Below are 21,397 nucleotides of genomic sequence, written 5' to 3'. Positions count from 1 at the left end.
ACATGGCCGCTGCGTGATGACGACACAGCTCCACTTCCAGTAAAAGGCTCACTTGCGCCTCCAGGGCTTCTTTACGTCTTTGCGCGCTCTGAGGCAGTCGGAGTGTTTGCATGAAAAATCCCCGCCTTGTGCTTTTGGCCTCTTTATCTCTTGGCACTTCTTTTCAAAAGTGTTAGTCACAGCATTGCCCCTTTTTTCATGGCGTCTGATGTTTTTGCAGCAGAACAAAGCAGATGTGGCATCTGTAAATCTGATGTTTGCATTTGAGCTGCCGTGTAAAGTAAAAGCTGACTAATATCTTAACACTGACCAGAAAAAAAAAAATCAACAAAAAAAAAGCATTTTGCGCTGAACAACCTTCCCGCCAATGGACTTACTCCTAATTTAACCCTGGTGCCCTCTGCATTTGAGTAAATACTGTAGTATGAATCACTAACGACTAATTGACTTAGTAACTAGCTGATACCTGACTAACTAACTGGCTGGCTTCACTGACTGACTGACTGACTCAGGTTGACTGGCTGAGTCACTCACTAACTTACTAGTTGTCTGACTGAGTAACTCACAAACTAACTGAACATACCTAACTAAAGTGACTTACTGACAAACTAGTTGACTGACCACTCCATTCACTTACTCACTCACTCATAGATTGACTGACTGACCCGCTTACAGACTTTCTAATTGTCTGACTAACTCATGAATGTGACTAACTAATCCGACAAATTGATTTAGTAATATGATAACTGCGATTAACTTAAGTGACTGATTCACTGATTGACATACAAATTGTCTCACTGACTAACACACAAACTGACTAAACTAACCAAACTCTGAACGTAGTGACAGAAATATCCTTTAAACAGACTCAACTAACCTATTGATTCATTCAGTGCTGAACTGATTTTCTCACTCCCTCACTCACTCTCTGAATAGCTGACTGACTGACTTACTAGTTGTCTGACTGACTAACTCACAAACTAACTGAACAAACCTAACTAAAATGACTTACTGACAAACGGACTTAACTAGTTGACTGACTACTCCACTCACTCACTCACTCATAGGTTGACTGACTGACCCATTTTCAGACTTACTAACTCATGAACTGACTTACTAAACTGACAAACTGATTTAGTAATATGATAACTGTGATTAACTAAGTGACTGATTCTAGTGCTGAACTGACTTACTCCCTCACCCACTCTCTGAATAGCTGACTGACTGACTGATTTTGTAACTAGCTGAATAACTGACTAACTCATTGACTAACTGGCTGACTCATTCACTAACTAACTAACTAACTCTCTTGCTACCTACCCAACTCTAAACTTACTGACCAATTTACTGGCTGACTGACTAACTGGCTTACAGTCTGACTAAGTAATTGACTGACCGACTGACTGACTGTCTGAGTAAACAAACCAGCCAACTGCAAAAAAGAAAAGAAAAAGAAAATCTCTCTGCCGCCTGTTTAATCTGTGTGAGCATTTTGTGCACGAGGGAGTCTGCACGCGTCCCATCCAGGTGTTTATCTTCCGTTTTTTTCTGTGTCGTAATCCCTTGGCGGATAAAGAAACTGCAAAAGCGCTGCTTTAGCTCTCTGCTATCTCAATGTACACACACACACACACAAACACGCACGCACGCGCGCACGCACACACGCACACTCACTCACACATTCTGATTAGTGTCATCGTAATTCACAGTCGCATGAATGGGCTGGGAAAAGCCGGGCCGGCATTGTGGTATGGATCTAAAACATTTGACGTGCTTTATGACTCGGAGGAGCGAGTGATGAATGAAGATGTAAATAAGGACGACTCAAGTGTCACATGGCAAATTCCAGACACAATGTGTGATCTTGTTTCCCTGAACGCCCCGCCATTCTCTTTTTGCGGGTGCAATGGCTTCCATTGGAATCCAAAGTCGCCTTTTGCCCCTGCTTCTTGCGTAAACAACATCAAATGTGTGGCATGTGGGAAAAGCTTTTATTGTGGCGGGACGGCTCCAGTGCTGACTTGTTTTTCTGCTTGCCGTTGTGTGCTGGGGAAGCTGCAATCACATGACCATATGATAATTATTGTACTTACAGCTGTTCCTAATATTATGGCTACCTTTAGAGCCTTGATACCCTAACCCTGGCTCTGAAACCCTCATTTGGAATCTTAGTCCTATATTAAAAATCCTTATTTATTTTTCCTTATTTATCCTAATTTATTTAGATTGGCTTAACTCAGGATGGAAACGCATATTTGAAACTCTAACCCTGGCTCAAAATTCCCAATTTTAAACCCTAACCTTGATTTGCTTGCTGGAAATTCTAATTGAAAACCTGGATTTGAAACCCCAATTTAAAACCCTTATTTTAACCTGAAACCCCAACCCTGGCTTTGCATTCCTATTTGAAACCCTAACAAAGGCTTAAAACCATCATTTGAAAACCCCACCCGGGCTCAAATCTCTGATACAAAATCATTATTTAAAACTCATAGTTTATTGATCTTCTTTTCTTCTTTTTTTCCCCAGTGCCAGGAAATCTGGGCTGCTTCCGAGACAGCGGGGACCCCCCCACCCTGCCAGGGCCCACCGAGACCTCCAACAAGCTGACCATCCAGACCTGCATCAGCTTCTGCAGAAAGCAGAGATACAAGGTCAGCCCTCACAGATCCGCTGCACAAACACTACACTTGAAACCCTCACACAGACGGCGGCGACGCCTTCGTTTTAGAAATGAGCTTGAAACTTTGAGGCTTTAAACAAAATCCTAACTTGAAACCCCAACCAAATATTGACCCACTATCGTAAGTTCTTAACTGTGTCAAGACCCTAATACGAAACTCTAAATCAGGCTCCAAATCCCTTATCAAACCCTAACCCCCCTTGTCTCAAGACCCTGACCCAGGCTTGAAGACCCAATTTAAAACCTTAATCTTGGTTTAAAGCCTAACTTGGGAACCCTAAAGCAATCTTGGAAAATAAAAAGCCTAATAAGAAGAATTAGAAAGCGCAGGATGTCTTCAAATGTAGGGAGTCATAAAAATAAAAACATAAATAGTAAAGTAACCGATGCCTGACAAGTCAACTAAATACAGCAAGAAATGATTTTGCGGCGGCACCGCTTTTTGTGATGGCTGCCGTTCCGCGTTGCAGCCGTTTCTGTTCTGTCGAGCTTCCTGTTGAAAAGGGCGGGCGACGTGTGACGGATGGCAGCGGCAATCAGGCTTGACAGCTGGAAAGGAGCAGGAATTAGCCCGTCGGCATCTTCCTCCTCTTCCTCCTCTTCCTCCTCCTCCTCCTCCTCCTCCATGCGACGTGCTCGTCTCCCACTCTGGCTCTTATTTGTGCAAACCTGTGCCAGGTGTTCATTTCATGTCTCAATAGATTTGCATCTGCGAGGGCTGTATTGATAAACTCTGACAGCACCAAACTTTTTTTTTTTTTGGAATAATATTGATCCCCCATTTATAGCGACATCATCTAAAAAAATATATTTCCACACACGTTTGAAACACTTTTTTTTTAAAAAACACTTCAATTGATTAAAACCTTATTCCTTTGCACCTCGTGCTTGCTTCAAGTTCTTTATTTGTCATTCCCAGTTGATGCTTATTTCAACACCAAAATAGTCAGCTAACTATATAATAACAAACGTCCGTTAGCTTAATATGAACTTAATCATGCAGAATTGCACCTTCGAGTCTGCAAGCGCCAGCGCCTCCATTTCATAGCCAACAAAGCAAATGCACCCCGAACAATCAGCAGGCCATAAATTCCTGATCTGTGAGCGGAGGCGGCGGCGGCCGAGTGAGTGGGAAAGCGCGGCGTGCGTGCGTGCGTGCGTGCGTGCGTGCGTGCGTACCTTCACTGGTGGGACTTCAACCGCAACACAATGGCTTCCCTTTGATGGCGGCACAATAGCACTTTTGAGCGCGATGACTTGTGACGTTTTCACATTCCTCCGGTCCCATTTTATTCCCCACACTAATGTGAGTTACGACATCTGGTCATAACGAGGCGGGAAGAAAAGGCTTTCATTTCACGCCACTTGATATGCAAAAAGTGAGAGGGGGGGGGGGGGCAACAATTGCACTTCAACTGACAACGCTGAGAACTTTATGACTTAATTTATGTCGGATTAAATCATACAGTGCCAATAACTCTCAGGGTTCCCACCAGTCCTTTTATGTCGATGGCCTTTTTTCACACAACAATTAACTATCTTATGGGATAGTTTGTTTGTTTGTTTTTTAGATGGAGAAATGAAACAATATGTCCATAAAGATATCTCAATGTTTACGAAAACTTGTACCTTAGGTTAATTGATGACTCCAAATTGTTTGGTTTGGTTTTGTGACGACTGGAACTCATGCTGGTTGATTACAAATACGTCTACAGTATGTTATGTTTCGTAAAGAAAAGCGTTGTATCGCGAAAGAGAGCAAGCCGTTGTAAAAAAAAATAAAATAAAAAAAATAAAAATAAAACACGTGGCAACTAAACAATAGTATTGGTTTGTTACAATTATGGAAACTTCTATAGTACTTTTTCTCGAAGTCTGTAAATCTTTAGGTTAGGTTTGTTTCACGTCTGAAAATTATTTCTTGTATTTACAGAACCTGTACTTTAGGTTTAGTAACGATTAAATCAAAGTGGATGTTTATGCAAACACATACGCTCGGTTCATTGAAAGATTAAAAAAAAACAAAAAAAAAACTCTTCCAGTGTTTACATAAATATGCGCAGTTTGTTAGTCCGAAAATCTTACTTATCTGTACTTTAGTTTGAGAGTTTGTAAATTGCTTACAAAAACACAGATTTCAGATTCGTTGAAGACTTGAAATGGTCTCGGATGCTCAAGTTTTCCTTGATTTTTTATTTTTTTTTAAATGGCATTACAGCATTTGTTTCAGCCAAATCTTCCGACCCTGAAATTGATCTCCAAAAGTCCTTGAATGGCGAGTAAATGAAAGCGCGTTCTGTGTTTGCGCAGCTGGCCGGCATGGAGTCGGGGTACGCTTGTTTCTGCGGCAACGAAGTGGACCTCGCGGATCACGGCGAGGCCCCCAGCATGGAGTGTAACCACGTTTGTTTCGGCGATCACAGGCAGCCGTGCGGCGGAGACGGCTGGGTCATCGTCTTTGACAGTGAGTGCCGTGAAATGGTCGAAAACGGTGTATCGTTCCTTCTTGCCGTTTTCAATTGGCAATTGAAAATGTAAAAAAAAAAAATACAAATAAATAGGAGACTATTTAAAAAGAAATTAAAATTGAATGTTTTTTTGTTTTTAATCCAGATTTTTCATATATTAATTTTAGAATGTGAAATGGAAAAACAGGCCATAGGAATAAATTAAAATTGAATGTTTTTTGTTTTTAATCCAGATTTTTCATATATTAATTTTAGAATGTGAAATGGAAAAACAGGCCATAGGAATAAATTAAAATTGAATGTTTTTTGTTTTTAATCCAGATTTTTCATATATTAATTTTAGAATGTGAAATGGAAAAACAGGCCATAGGAATAAATTAAAATTGAATGTTTTTTGTTTTTAATCCAGATTTTTCATATATTAATTTTAGAATGTGAAATGGAAAAACAGGCCATAGGAATAAATTAAAATTGAATGTTTTTTGTTTTTAATCCAGATTTTTCATATATTAATTTTAGAATGTGAAATGGAAAAACAGGCCATAGGAATAATTAGTACTTTATTTTGTGCAATTTTATTATAAAAAAGCAATTTTTGTGTGTGCTAATTAAAAAAAAATAATTTGAAATTGTAATCAGTCACTTTCTCCCCCCGTAGCTCGGGTGGGTTCCTGTGGCGGAAATTACTCATCCCCATCCGGGGTCATCTACTCCCCGGACTTTCCGGACAAATATGGATCCGGCCGCGTTTGCTACTGGACGGTGCAGGTTCCGGGATCCTCCGGCATCCTCTTCAACTTCACCTTCTTCGACATCACGGACCAGACGGACATGGTGGAGCTGCTGAACGGCTACACCAACGAGGTGGTGGCGCGTTTCGACTGGCGCAGCCCGCCCCGCCAGCTGGTCAACGTCACGGGAGACTTCATCATACTCTATTTCTATTCGGACCGTACCAACCAGGCGCAGGGGTTTGCGCTGCTCTACCAAGGTAGGAGTTTCACGTTCTTTTTTTGTTTCTTTTTCGATAATGTTTAGGATACAGTCCAGTGTATGAGAATGTATTTTTGAAATATGTACGTTATGTTCATTAATGTGGTACATTTCGAACCATTTAATCTTAAACACATTTCATGACTTCACACCATCAAGGGTATTGTTGACAGTTTTCCCAGAATTTCACATTTTTACCCCAAAATACTCGATTTATTATCAGTGACGCAAAAAAAAAAAAAACATCCACATCTTTCAAATTCAAAATTCTTAACATTCATCTCATGCGAATCACCTGAGAAACATTCAATAGCATTTGAAGAATTCCCATATTGCCCAAATCCCACATTTTTCTTATTAAACTACACATTTTGCCATGTTAAAATTCTCACCTTGAGATATTCTACTTTATTACTTCCTCCTTCAACATTTTTTTGACTGGTTCAAAACCATTCCGAGAGCACATTTTATGCATTGCAAAAATTCATGCTCTCCATTATTCCCTCCTTCAACATTCCTTGACAGATTCAAACCATTCCATATATTTTCCATATTCCCAAAAGTTCCCACACTCCCAAAATTCATTATCATTCCCAGTATAATTTATTGTTTTTCCTATATTCGCATTTCAATTCATCTTCAGCTTTTCAGCATTCACACAAAAATTTCTGTCGAAAATGGCATCATCTCCTAATGGATGTTTTGCAAAAAAAAATGTGACCTTTCATTGACTGCAAATGAAAACGCGTACATTAGGTCGACGTCTCTAAATTGTCGTCAGTGTTACAAAAATGCGCGTTCGGTTAATTGAAGACTAAAACAACGTACGTTGGGTTCTGTGAAGACTCTTAATCGTCTTGAAGACTTCATTGTTTGCGGTTGTGAACGATTACGTTTGCGGTTGATTGACAGCTAATCAGCCGAGGCATCGGCGTGTCGGCCTCCGAACGCCACATTTGCATGATGACATTTTGCATGGCAGACAATACAAATGTTTCGCTTTTCCATTCGTCCCCGGGGCCAAGGCAGTATTGGTAAGTCATATTTGGCTTCACTCCTCTCAGAACTTTCTTATCAAGCGGCGGCAGCAGCTCCCGGGCTTGCGAGACTTTTTTTTTTATGAATGCCGCCCACGTTCGGGAACACTGCGACTCTCTGATTGCGTGGCCGCGCTGCGCGGAGAACAAAAAAGCCTGCGGAAAAGTCAATGACCTCACCACAAATCTGCCGCTCGAGTTCCACATTCACGCGGACGCTTGTAGAAAGGCTAATGGACGAGGGTGGGGGGGGGCGTGTCAGGGGGGGGGCGTCAGCAAGACATCGGTCTAGACAGACATTAGATTTGAATTGAAAGTGGCATAGCATTAGCAATGAGTATCATTCAAATGCAGCAAAAAAAAAAAAAAATTATTGATGTAAATCCCAAAATATTATCAAAGCCAGTGAGGAAGAAAGTCTATATTTGTTGCCCATGTACAGTAATCAGTGAAGGAAAGACGATCACGTTATTTAGGATCTTAATGGCTAAAATGTGGTGAGTTTATCCATGTTGCGTTTACATTGCGTCAATCTGGATCTAACGTGGTTTAGCAAAGTTGACATTTACATTTGTCGCCTGTGTATTTATTCAGTGAGAGAAAGATGACCATTAGCTCGATAGCTAAAATGTGTTGAACGGGTTTTCCATGTTGCGTTTACATTGCGTCAATCTGGATCTAACCTGGTTTAGCAAAGTTGACATTTACATTTGTCGCCTGTGTAGTCAGTGATGACCGTGTGGGATCTCAATTGCTAAAACGTGCTGAATGTGTTTTTCCATATTGTGTTTACATTCCAACAATCTGGATCATAACTGAATCGAAATTCGTTTCGCATAATTAGCTTAAACATTGATTGCCAATGTATTCAATGACGTAAAGATAACCATGTAGCACTTAAAAAGCTTAAAGGTGTCAAATGGGTTTTTGTATGTTGTGTTCATACTGCAAATATCTGGATCCGATCGGAATCAAACTTGGCTTAGAATAATTCTCCTAAATATTTGTTGCTTGTGTATTTCATGAGAGAAAGATGACCAAAGTGGGATGTTGGAATCAAAATGTTCCGATTTTTAGAGGAATGAATGCAAGATTTTGAATTCTGGGCTTGTGTGATTTAAGTGAGGCGCAACCCGGCCCGGCGGGTGACTTTGACTTATCAGGACACTGAAGTGGAGCTTTATTAATGTCATCATTTCTCGCCCTAAAGCAATCACTGCAAGTTTGAACTTGAACGCCGGTGCTGATGGATGACACCTGCGTGTGTGTGTGCGTGCGCGCGCGTGCGTGCGTGTGTGTGTGCGTGCGCGCGCGTGCGTGCGTGCGTGCGTGTTAGCAGTAAATATTTGTCAATCCGGCGTTCCTGTGGGAGCACACCAATAACTTAAGCTGGTGTTTTCTTTTCTTTTCTTTTGTTCTCCGCAGCGCTGAGGAGCCGCGAGGACGAGGAGACCGCAGAGGACGAGGACGAGGGCTTCTCCAGCACGGCGGAACCTCAGGCGGCCCCCGGCGTCACCGACGGCGCCAACGCGACCGCCAAAGGACGCTCATCCTCGTCCTCTCAGATCCTCTACGTGATCACGTCCAGCCCCGGCAAACCGGAGCACAACATGCCAGGTCAGTGGGCTGGACCCGGACAGACCAGCGGACACGGCGCCAGTATGTCCAGCACCCAGCCTCCTCGCTATCTCCCCTTTCACACTCTGCAGACTCCAAATTGTCTTTGACGTATGTCAACAAATGCGTTCATTTTGGCGAAGATTTGAAAAATTGTTTTGATGTTCACAAAAATGATTAGGGCTGTCAAAAGTCATGTTTCCATCTACTTGTTTTGAATTCTTGAAACAAATTTACTGACAACGCACAAAACGGACATGCGACTTATTCCCGTTTTCATCTGTTCTCCTTATATTAGTATTTCGCATTGAAAGGGGACTCCGCCGCTGTAGGTGGCGCTATACGCCATAGAGATGTGATCCACCAGTAATTGAAAAGAAGAAGAAGACAAGAAAGCGACCGCGCCGTGCGACGACGTTGTTATGACTTTTGTCATTCTTGATCAACCGTAGCATTGCTTGCTGTTTTAAACCTAAAACATTAATGTTGGCTTCTTTCATTCATTCCAAAAAAGATTTCTGTTTTCCCCAAACGTACTTTACTTTATCGTCCGACATTGCTTTGGGACTACAAACGTACGTGTGGCTTAATTCCCGGTCTTGCCAGCGGTTATTCGCAAAATCTGTTTCCAAAGCCAAAAATTCATATTTTCCTTTTTTTGATACGCTTCAAAATCCAACTAAGTGTAAAAAACGTTTTTGCGAATTTTAGACCCTTCTTCGGATTTTCGTTGCTCATGAAAAGTTGCATGCTCGGTTTGTCAAAAACTAAATTGTCTTTGGTGTTTATTACTACTATTACTAAGTTTTTACAATTTTGTGAATGTTGTTGTTCAGCTTGAGAAGGTCAAATTAAGTTGACCTCTCATTTTAGGTTCATCCTGAAATTTCACTCCGATTCACGGAGGACTTGATTGTTTTTGGACGTTTATGAAACGTGTACGCTAACGTCGTCGTCGAAGATTCTGTCTCACCAAACTTTCCACCTTAAGTTTGTCGAAGGCTCCAAATTGTCCCAAGTGCCCGACAAGTGTGTTCCCGTCACGGTTGTGAAGCGAGCAATTAGTGCGACATTGATGTTTTGTTATGCGCCGCCGCCGCGCGCGCGCGCGACTCCCAGATGTCAAACGGGTTATCATCAATGACGACACATCCGCGCTATGCAAGGCGTGTCGTTGCCGGGAAAAAGAAAGGAAGGTTCAGTAAAGCCCAAACTCCGCCTTTGTGGTGAAAAAATGCGATTGATTACAAATGTAATCTTTGGACTGAATTTTAGATTCCGTGGCCTTTTTATTTAAATTCTTTGCAACACCAGTCGGGTTTTCGCGCTTCAGAACTTTGCGACAATCATTCCAACAGCTGCGCGCGGATAATGCATCAACATTTCTCGACATTTTGCTGGCTCAGCTTTTGCCAGCAGGTGTTTCCTCGCATGCTCGTCTTTCCGGCCCGCTGCACGTTTTTTGTTTTTCTGGCCGGCCGACACCACTGACACCGTGTTACCGTGCCCCCCCCCCCCCCCCCCCCACCCACCCCCTCCCTCGTTTTGTCTTTTGGCAGTGTGGAGCATCTACGCCCTGGCCGGCCTCCTCATCCTCACCGTGGTCGCCATGCTGGCCAAGTTGCTGCTGCACGTCGCCGTCAAGTATGTTTCGCCGCAATTCGTTTCATATGTACGTGGGGTGGGCGTGGCTAACATGTAAATATATCCGTTGCGACTGACGAAGATTACGCGACTTGACTTGGCTTGAGATTTAGTGAGATGTAGTCATTTTTTTGTAGTGTATTGCTGCTAGAGCAGGAAAAAAAAAAGGTTCATATGTTTTAATATGATCCTTTTTTACGTTTTAACGTTTCACATTTTAATCGAGCTCCTTCACTACTAATTATGGGTATCGGCGTCAGCCTTGTGAAAAAAACATCAATCTATCGCTAATTGATGTTACATTTCGCTCGTCTTTTTGCATGCAGGTCTCCCCGAATCCCGACAGTGAGCGGCTCGGACAGCTGCAGCCAGAGCGCCTCGGCGTCGTCGGAACCGTGGATCATCCTGTACCGACCGTCCACCATCTCGCTCTTCAAGCAGAAGCTCAAGAACCACCACCACCATCACCACGGCGACCTCAGCCCCCTGGTGGGCAACTAGCGCTACCCGCCCCCACACGCTTCCTCTGAACTCCTTGCTTAGCGAGGGCGCTAAGCTAACTAGCGGCGAATGCGGGTATGGCGCCGCTCTGGCGAGGACGGACGGCAGCTTTTGCCGCTGGCGTCGCTTCCCCCGTCAAGGTGGCGCCGCTTCTTCGGAACTTGCGGAAGTTTTCGGGGGCGATTCGTGACGAGTCGGAGACGGACGCGCCGAGGGTGGGGGGCGGAAGTCTTAGCGTTGTGTGGCATTCAAGTGCCTTGCGGCATATCCCCCCCCCCCCCCCCCTTCCTCTACTAACACGTATCGAGGATTTATTTTTGTAAGACTTTGTAAATAGTCGCGATGAGGCATTTAATGACCAGTTCATTTGTGTTCTTTGTCTTTACTGAACATATTGTTCACATTAGCTTTGAAATGCGGGTCGGGGGGGGGGGGTGTAATGTTGTATGAAATTCTGTATGGAGGACAAAAGTATTGGGACACCCAAGATTCACAAGGAATGGGAATTAACTGAAAAACACCCGATCATCAACTATCAACATCTCGTAAAATCGCGCTTTAAAAACATTTTACAGTATGTTTAATCAAATCAATAATGAACATTGGCACGGTCACGCAGCCCTGAAGCAAGTAACAAATTAAGTCAGGGCAAAATAAATGCCTTGCCACTAATAAATGCTTCCTTTTGTTCCCCCGGTGAAAAAATTATTTTTATTGGTTAATAATTCCTGATCAAACTTAAAACGAAGCACGATCTCGCTACAGCAAACTTGACTTAACGTTGCCATAGTGCAAGCACTTAAACGCCTCTCCTCAAATAAACACTGTCAACGTTATGTTTAGTAAAACATACAAGCCGTAATACACATCAAGTGACAAACTTGACTGACATGAACCTGAGCTCAATACGAATTTGCAAGCCTTGTCCCACTACTTTTGTCCAAAAATGTACGTCCACTCTTTTAAATATCATCAAAGCCATGGAGCCACCAATCAATGAGTACTTTGCAGTAAGAGTACTTTTAACTCGATGCACTTACACACAAACACCATTTTTAGGTCCGGTACACGCGTAAGGATTTTGTGACCAAACCCAGAAAACGGGTCAAATCTGACGTTCCGCAATTTCAGTCGACAGCAGTCAAAAATGGCGAGACTGATGAAAACGGATGGATTCGTCTGCGTAATGCTTGTTCCACAAATGCAAAGTGTTGTGGGACATAAAAGAAAAGGAAAAAAAGTATATATGTTTGCCTTGAGTTTCCCTTTGACACGCCTTAAAAGATAATCTTTTCAAACATAGCCTGATTATCTTTATGAGTGTACCGGGTCCTCGAGAAATAGTCAAATGCAAAACATAAATGTACTTACCGACACCTGAGCACTTGCACACAAAAAAAGCAGCACCAGAGTGACGGATTTAAGCCCAAATCGAAATAAAAAGATAAATAATACTGCCTCACTCTAAACCAACGGCACCACAAACTAGGAAAAAAAAATATTGGCTGCAAAAAAACTTACATTTAACATAATAGACAACAATCCACTAAAGTCTTCAGCACGGTCTTACTTGATTTAACAGATCATTAACTTTTAAGCACCTCCCCTCAAATAGGTGCCATCTTTTTTTTCCACTCACTTTTTCGTTTTTTCAGGAAAAACATACAGTTTAATAAAACACATGACAAATAACTAAATCAAGTAAATGCAAACTTAATGTAGCACTAAAAAATGTAATGTCTCACCCCAAACATCGACAGTACGTGAACTAAAAGCAATCCACAAATGATGATGCACGTCAGCGTGAGCCGTGAAGCCAGTGCAAACTTGACTTAAATTAGCCAGAGCACTCGCACTTAAATGCCTTGCCTCAAATAAATGTATCCCAAAATAAAAATAAATGCAACTATTATTTTTTTATTGGTTACTATAAATACACTGTATGATTTTTAACTAAACGTACGTCAAACATTACTATGGTCTTACATATGGTCTAAGTGCAAAAAGCCACTTATCCAGAGCACTCGCAATTAAATGCCTCTCCTCAAATAAACACTAACATCAACTGTGCTGATGTTTAGTTCCCGCCTCCAATTTTGATAGGAGCCTAAGTTAGTTTGTGAGCAATCAATGTAACAAGTCAACATATTTATTTTGCACCAAATTATGCAAATAAAGATTTGTGGTCGTGTGTGAATGTGCCACAACCAGAACCAACAACTTTTTTTTTCCTTCTTCTTCATGAAACAAATGTGTATATAGCATAAATAGTGAGATTTATAATTTATACAGTAAATTATTGTTTATTTTCTATGTGAACGGGAAGTACCTTTTGTATAAAAAAAAAGTGAAGTAACTGCTTGGTTTTATTTAATGTGTCCTGGTTGCAAAAATAAAATCTGCATGTTTCCTAATTAATGTTTTTCTTTGCTTTTCTCTTGCTTTCTTTTCCACGTGGGAAAATCTGAAACATTTTGCAACAAATCCAGCGTGACGTGTATTGTTGTGATACTAAAATGCTGATCAGATATGGCAAATGGCTCACAGATCCACACACACACACACACACACACACAAGTCGGACCCTAGCGCCTCACTCCCACCATCATCATTATGCTGGGCCAGGCCAACCAGAGGACAAAATACCCCCCCCCCTCATTTGGAAATCCAATTCCAACAAGCCACAGGAATCTATTTAAAACACATGACATACTTTTATGATTAGCTATTTCCAGCACACATGCAACAAAACGACAAAAGAAAAATAATTTTGTTTAGCTCAGCAAAAAAAAAGCTAAATGATGACAAAACAATGATGAAGTGGATTCATATTTTTTTAAGAAGCTAAAAGAGTTGTTTTTCCAATGTAAAATACAGTTTTGCAAAAAAAAATAAAAAGGCAATAATTTGGATTATTTCTGTAATAGGCTTCTGTTCAACTTTGTATTTCTGTTATACTCTGGCGCCCTCTGTTGGAACCCAGCTGCATACAAGCTATAGTTTGTTTTGGTTGCCATCTTTATTTTTATTTGATTATTTGAAGTAGTATACATTTTTAGTTTGGACAAAATAAATAAATATTCGTAATTGTAATTAATGTTATTAAATTTTTGAATTTCTCTTTTAGGGATTATAAGTATGGGGGAATACAAATATTAATTCTCACTCAAATGGGACGTTCCTTTAGTGAAGACAGGTCTTAATAATGCCTTTTTAAAATGAAGAAAAATGCTTCATTAATATAACAGCTCTTTGTGATGAGCTGACATTGTTTATTTATTTATTTATGTATTTATTTATTTATGTATTGATGTTGGTTAGCAACTAGCACTTATAAAATTCATAAACTAAAAATCTGACCTATCCATTATTTTTAATAATAATAATAATAACAAATTAAAAAATATATATTCTTCGTGCTCTTTGCTATTGTCTGACAATTGCGTACCTTAACATAAGAGTGCAAACAAATGAAAGCTACCCTAACTATTTTAAAGATCAATTAAAAGCAAATTACAAAGTTCGTTCTCTTTGTGATTAGTTGCCTTAATTAGCCATTTTAGCTTAGCAAAAAGATTGTAAACAAGTGAAAAGCTAAATTTACAATGAGCAAAACAAAACGAATTCGAGACTTTGTGCTCTTCGTGATCATTGTTTTATTTGCAAGTTCCGTCATTTGATCGTAATGTAAGTTTTAAATGTTATTTTGTCTTTTACTATTCGTGTATTTTTAACAATCTCACCGGAAAACATAACTTTTCTTCAGGGATTCAATAAGTCTTTTTTTTTTAATCGGTATATGTCGCCTTTTGATTACGTCACGTGACGCACAATGAAGACGCATCGGTCAAGATGGCGGCCTCCATCCGGCTGCTGGTCCGGAGGGTTCTTCGTCGATCTTCCGCGGCCGTGTCCTCTGCAGCGGCCGATTGGCGGCTGTCAGCCCGCTGCTGTGCGCCGCCGTCCTGCCGAAGTTTTAGTCATGAAGCGGCGGAGAAAAGCACTCATTTCGGCTTCGAAACTGTCCCGGAGGGCGAGAAGGCGAAGAAAGGTGAGTCGACGGCGAACTTCGTTGATAGTCTTGTCTGTTTTATCAATTCATCGCCTCTTAAATTGTGTATGTTCCCTTAGGAATAATAAAATATATAGATTTTTTTTTTTACATAGGAAAATTCTTTGACACTTTTGCTCAAAGATTCCTCGTTAAGAAAAACGTAAACAAAATAGAAATATCGAAATAGTAATAATAATCGCCGTGTTTGGTGCTATATATCACGCCGAATTCTGCGGTATGGTTAATTGTTTTTAGATTAAAGAAATAAAACAGATTCATACGGTATTGTTAACTTTGTATAGTAAGGGAAATCTGATTTGGCAGTTTTTCGAATGGAGTCTGGTCGGATACATTAATTAGAACGTGGCAAAATACCGATTTTTTTAGATACTTTCTTGAACATTTGTGACATAAAAGGTCTAACGCTCACCGTTTCGAACATTTTTGTAGTGTGATTTCTGTTCATTAAACCTTGTAAAGAAGGAGTATGGATGTTCCAAATATGCTGTGATTGGTGCAGTAGTGGGTTTGAAACGTTTGCTCATCTGCCGCCCCTATTCGTTTTGTTTTGTACCTTATCACCAGCAATCGAAAGCTCAAAACAAAAAGAAATCTCTCCAAATGTGTACCATTAATACCGTTGAGCCAATTTTTGAGATTAGCAAAGTAAAACATGTCCATACTTGATTTTTGTCATGATATCCAGAAAACGTGATTTGGCAGTTTATCCAAACGGAGTCTAAGAACGAAATATGCGTTGGACAAAAGTCTCGTCGTGGAACATTTGTGACGTTTTCTCAATGTTTTTAAGTGTACAAGGTGTTTGAGAACGTGGCTCAGAAGTACGACGTGATGAACGACGCCATGAGTCTGGGCATCCATCGTCTGTGGAAAGACGCGCTGCTGCACGCCATGCGGCCCCAGCCCGGGGTTCGCCTCCTGGACGTGGCCGGTGGAACAGGTGTGCGCCAGATGTTCAAAAGCAGGCTTCTTGCTGGTCTCAATTGAGCCACAGCTGGTACCAGTATGAGCACAAGCACAAAAATCGACTTTAATAATGGTTGAATTAAGTTGGGTTTGAAAAAAAGGAGCGAAATGTTTCAAAACAATCAGTTCTGAAGATGAAATGGAAAAGCTTGAACGTTAGATACAACTGAATTTAGGTAGTTGTTCTTTCATGTACCACAAGAGGGAGCCGGTGTACTACTAGTCATTGGGGATCACTGGTGTAAGGTGATCGATCGTGTGTTGTTGCTTTGTTTTGGGGGAAATCTGAGATGTTAAGGAAAAAAGTCACATTAATATTGCTGTTACTTTTTCACAAAAGTTACATTTTTGGAAAAATATGACTTTTTGTCTTTCGCAGAAAAAAATAATAATTTCCCTAAAATATTAACTTAATTTTTTTTTTTTACGAAAAATAATTGTCTCAGAAAATTGACTATACTTGAGAATTGTTTTTAATCCCAAAATGTTACCTCCTTAAAAAAAATTGTTTTTTTCTAAAATAATATTTTCGCTCAAAAACATTAAGTGTATTTTTCTCTACAATGTGATTTTATTTTTGGGGAAAAAAATTATATATACATTTATATACACCTTTTCCCCCAAAATATCCATTAAAAAACACTCTCTAAAAATATTACTTCCTGATAATATTACACTTTGTTTTGTAAATTAAATTATTTGCCCTCAAAATAAATATTTAATTTCTTCAAAAACACACACACACACACACACACAACTTTCTTCTAGCAAAATGTATTTGTTTAATTAAAGAAAATGGGGGAAAATAGTGGAGGGAAAAAAGTGCCTTCTTTTTAATTATTATTATTATTATTATTATTATTAGCTCTGCTGATGGCCTGAAATTAAATTAAAGAAAATGCGGGAAAAATAGTGGCAGGAAAAAAGTGCAGTTTTTTCCATTGTTATTATTATTATTATTGTTAATAGCTCTGCTGATGGCCTGAAATTAAATTAAAGAAAATGGGGGGGAAATATTGGAGGGGAAAAATGCCTTTTTCATTGTTATTGTTATTATTAATAATAATAATAGCTCCGCTGAAGGCCTGAAGTTAGGCTGAGGTGGCCATATTTTATAAGCAGTAAAAAAAAAAAAATACTCCTCCGCCAGGCGTACCTAATCTTGTGTCCTCTTGTCGCAGGCGACATCGCTTTTCGTTTCTTGGAATACGTCGCCTACCAAAAAGAGCGTCAGTCCAGGCGGACGGCGAAGTCGGCGCAGACGCCGTCGTGGCAGGACGTCTCTGACAACGACCCGGGCAACCGTGAGGGGGAAGACGAGGGTGAGGAATTCGGACCCCGCGAATCCAGGGTGGTGGTCTGTGACATAAACAAGGAGATGCTGAAAGTGGGCAAGCAGAAAGCTCAGCACGTGGGCCTTGCTGACGGTGAGGACGCACACATTTGTTTTATTTCTGGCAACAAGAAACTAAAACATACACACAAAATTGCAATAATTCGGCCACAAAGTACAAATGAATGAAACCGATTTCCTTCCTGGACAGTTGGGTAAGCAAATGAAGCGCACCTTCTCCACCAAGTTACACTGAGGACAATCAGGCACTTTCTAGTGAGGGTGCGCTTCATTTGCTTGCCCACGCGTCCAAGTTGTTCATCTTCACAATCGTGTGTGTGTGTGTGTGTGTGTGTGTGTGTGTGTGTGTGTGTGTGTGTGTGTGTGTGTGTGTGTGTGTGTGTGTGTGTGTGTCAGGGGTTTCGTGGGTGGTGGGAGACGCGGAGGAGCTGCCATTCGACGATAACCAGTTTGACATTTACACGATTGCGTTTGGCCTTCGCAACGTCACGCACGTGGAGCTGGTAAATCACTTACTTCCATCATTTTGTTGTCATTCTCGGAATGTGCTGAACTCCCATTTCCAGAAAAACAGTCGTAGCCTGGAGTGTGACTTTCTTCATGAGGAATTTACAATTGTCTTGATAATACAAACACACACATAAAAGTTTTTGTAAACGTTATGACTGACTTTTTTAATAACCTTTTAATTGTTTTTAAATTACTTTTGAATTTCTTTTGACTTTTTGGACCATTTTTAAACTTTGACTTTAAAATTTCGGGCGATTCTCTCTTCATTCCTTTTAGAGAAACACCCCAAAATTTTAATTATATTATTAAGTATGGATTTTTATTTACTTGTTTATTTATTCATGTTTGTAATTTTTATTTTATTTTTTAAAACGTTTTTTTTAACTGTTACATTTTTCAATTAACTTACATTTTTCAATGTACAACAATTTTCTCAAGATTCCATTTAACACTTAAAACACAAAAATATGACTGTTGTCATATTATATTCTTTTGTGCAAAAAAAACAAACATAATCAAAACAAAATAATATTGTATTATTATCAAGATTATTAAGTAAAAAATATTGGAAAAAAATACTTTTTTATACATAACTGTTCTCTTGAAAAAATAGTTAAAAATAATATGAAATCTGACTTTATTGTCATATTAACATTTAAAGATGTTGAAAAAATGCAACTTTTTTTCTTTCCCTCCTGTGGATGTTTTTTGTTGTTGTTTATTTGTTTAGGCCCTGCAGGAGGCCGTGCGTGTCCTGAAGCCCGGAGGCAGGTTCATGTGTTTGGAGTTCAGCAAGGTGACCAATCCCATCTTGGCCAGGTGAAGCAAAAACGCACGCAAAAATCCCTTTGAACTTGACAAAGATGATATTCGACGCCGTCGTATAACAATCTGCTGATGTTTTTCTTTTCTTTTCATTGGTAGGCTTTACGACGCTTATAGCTTCCAGGTGATCCCGGTTTTGGGGGAGGTGATCGCCGGTGACTGGAAGTCGTACCAGTATTTGGTGGAAAGCATCCGCAAGTTTCCTGCTCAGGTTAACACAAAAAATACTGAAAAAAGCTGAAAAAAGAAAAAAATATTAACGTTAAGACTTGGAGAAAAAAAAAAGAGAAAATATGTCTTTTCAGAAGAATGCCAATTTTTAGAATATGATAATACATTTCTTTCAAGGAAAAAATATAGATACCTGCTTTGAGAAAACGTTATTATTTCTTCTAATATTATGCTAATTCTCATAAGACTATATTTCCTCCTGAAAATTGCATTTTTTTGCTCAAAAGTATCCCCCCAAAAAATCCTGAGGAAAAATACCACTTAATATTTCACTTTATTTCTACAAAATGTCGGATTTTTTTTTTTCAAAAGTTTTCAAAATCAGAAAGAATGAAACACTTTGATTTAAATCTAACTTCTTCTCAAAACACAATATTTACTCAAATAATACAAAATAAAAACAATGTTAATGTTTGCTTTAACTTTTTCAACTTTATTATTCTCCCAAATGACAAATTTCAAATCAAAACAAAACATAGCCACTTTTTCAAAACTCAGAAAAATAAACCACTGCCTCTAAAATCCGACTTCCCGAAAGATTGACTTTTTCATCAAGAAAACACAGTAGCCTCCCTGTTTTTTTTTTCAGAATTTTTTTGACCTTATTATTCTCATAAATGGCTTGTCTTGAAAAATCACTTTTGTTAACCACAATTTAAATACACACAACTTTTTGAAACTGGAAAACATTTTTAAAATTCACTCATTTTTATCAGGTCTTTTTTTCCCCACAGAATTTATTTTCATGTTTTTTCTATAAATAAATAAAATGTGTATTTTTTAGGGTATTTTTCCCCCCATAGAAAAATGATTCTTTTTTTCTTGTGAATACACAAAATCAGGATTTTTTTTTAAATCATTTCTCCCGTAAATGCACTTCTTGAATAATGAATAAAAATACAATGGAAAAATAATTAAAACTATATAAAGTAGTAAACAAAAACAAAAAAATCGATTCATATAAAAGTCATAGAAAAAAAAGATTTTTTTCCTCCTCTCTTGGAAATTTTTTACAATTTTTCTGGCAAATACACTTTTATTTGCAACTTTTTGTAAATGAGTTTTTGTCTGCACTGTTTTTGCGCAGGAGGAGTTGAAGGAACTGCTGGAGGATGCGGGTTTTTGCTGCGTGCGCTACCACAACTTGACAGGCGGCGTGGTCTCTCTTCACTCGGGCTTCAAGCTGTGACGTTGCAACGTCACGCCGACGCCAATCTTCGGCTTCTGCCGAAAGTCATGTTTTTTTTACGCTGTGCAATCCAGATTTTACCGGACTCAACATTTGAGAGTGAATCCAAAAACAAAAACATCATCTCTGATCCTGAAACAAACCCGGGTCAGGAATGGACTGTGAGAATGACGTTCTGATTTTCACACTTGATTATCTGTTGGAGTCATTTTCTGTTGTAATAAATTCATGTCTGTCTTATCTTATCTTTTGTTTTTCCTCCAAAATAAGCTTTTATAACTGAAGAAAAATGGCCGACAAGAATAGAAAACTTTGTTCTTGTAGAATATGACAATAGTTGACAAGTCTGTAGAAAATGTTTTTTTTTTAGTAGATAAAAAAAGCAATGTTTCTTAAAATTAGCAGTCCCAAAAATTATACAGACTTGATTTAAATTTTCTTGTGAATTGACTTACTAAACTTTTTTTCCCCTCTAAAAATATTCTTTGTCACAAAAATAAAAGTAGTTAAGATTTCAAATTAGGGTATAAATTAGGGTTTCAAACTAAGATTTTAAACTAGGGTTAGGGTCAATTTAGGGTTCTTTATTATGGTTTAAAACTGATTAGGGTTTCAAATGAGGGTTAACAAAAGCAGTTTTTTTTTCAAAAATATGAAAATTTATTTGAAAAATTTGCACTACAAATTTTTCTTGAAAAGATTTTTTCAGATATTAAAATGTTCTGAAATAAAAAAAAATCCAAAAAGAATGACTTTCTTTCTCTACTAAAATAAAAATAAAAAAATAAAATAAAAGCATCTTCATACAATAAAAAAATAAAATAAATAAATATATATATATATATTAGATTTAGATATATATATATATTATATTAAATTATTATAAATTATTTATATTTCACCTTCAAAATGTTTTATTTGAAAAGTTAATAGATTTTCTCCCAAATGAAACTTCCTGACGAGATGCGATGTTCCCATTCGCAGCAGCAAAAAAAAAGAAGACAGGACAAGTTGTGGCTTCGTTGAATAAAAGTGTATATTTGACACATCTTTGTACACCGGTAATTACAAAACGGTACGGTACGCTTCCAAAAGTTTTCAAACGTTTTTTTTTTTTTTTTTGGTCAGAAGATTGAATCGTCTCGTCTGGTGTGCAATTCTGAATGAGCACGTAAAGTAGCTATTTACAAAGTCTCACGTACGTACGTACGGACGGACGTGATTCCCGTCGTCTCGCTCGCCCATAAACTCTGAACATAAGACATGGCTTCAAGATAAATATATTAGTCAATAAATATTCAGAG

At 39.0% G+C, this 21,397-nt stretch overlaps 2 protein-coding genes across 3 annotated transcripts in view; both read left to right on the top strand.

Annotated features, from left to right (window-relative positions):
* Positions 1 to 13,357, top strand: part of kremen1 (kringle containing transmembrane protein 1) — a 66,075-nt gene extending 52,718 nt beyond the window's left edge. Inside the window, exons 5-10 of one of the 2 annotated variants that reach the window (XM_086075297.1) lie at positions 2,530 to 2,654; positions 4,994 to 5,147; positions 5,810 to 6,142; positions 8,607 to 8,798; positions 10,358 to 10,442; positions 10,769 to 13,357. In XM_086075297.1, the coding sequence (XP_085931423.1) occupies positions 2,530 to 2,654; positions 4,994 to 5,147; positions 5,810 to 6,142; positions 8,607 to 8,798; positions 10,358 to 10,442; positions 10,769 to 10,943 (1,064 nt within the window). In that variant the 3' untranslated portion in view covers positions 10,944 to 13,357. Of the gene's footprint in view, positions 1 to 2,529; positions 2,655 to 4,993; positions 5,148 to 5,809; positions 6,143 to 8,606; positions 8,841 to 10,357; positions 10,443 to 10,768 lie in introns of both variants that reach the window. The other variant, XM_086075296.1, reaches the window with a different exon arrangement.
* A 1,425-nt stretch (positions 13,358 to 14,782) lies between these two features.
* On the top strand, positions 14,783 to 20,333 carry coq5 (coenzyme Q5, methyltransferase). Its single transcript, XM_086075337.1, has 7 exons — positions 14,783 to 14,994; positions 15,809 to 15,958; positions 17,166 to 17,411; positions 17,735 to 17,841; positions 18,579 to 18,667; positions 18,773 to 18,884; positions 19,992 to 20,333. Exons 1-7 carry the CDS (start codon positions 14,796 to 14,798, stop codon positions 20,091 to 20,093), a joined length of 1,005 nt encoding a protein of 334 aa, XP_085931463.1. The 5' UTR covers positions 14,783 to 14,795; the 3' UTR covers positions 20,094 to 20,333.
* The last annotated feature ends 1,064 nt before the right edge of the window (positions 20,334 to 21,397 follow it).

Source organism: Leptonotus elevatus, chromosome 5 (genome assembly GCF_054856555.1).
Source record: "Leptonotus elevatus isolate MCC_2025b chromosome 5, RoL_Lele_1.0, whole genome shotgun sequence".
Taxonomy (NCBI): domain Eukaryota; kingdom Metazoa; phylum Chordata; class Actinopteri; order Syngnathiformes; family Syngnathidae; genus Leptonotus; species Leptonotus elevatus.
The sequence above is the reverse complement of the archived record's forward strand: the minus strand, read 5'-3'. Positions and strand labels throughout refer to the sequence as shown.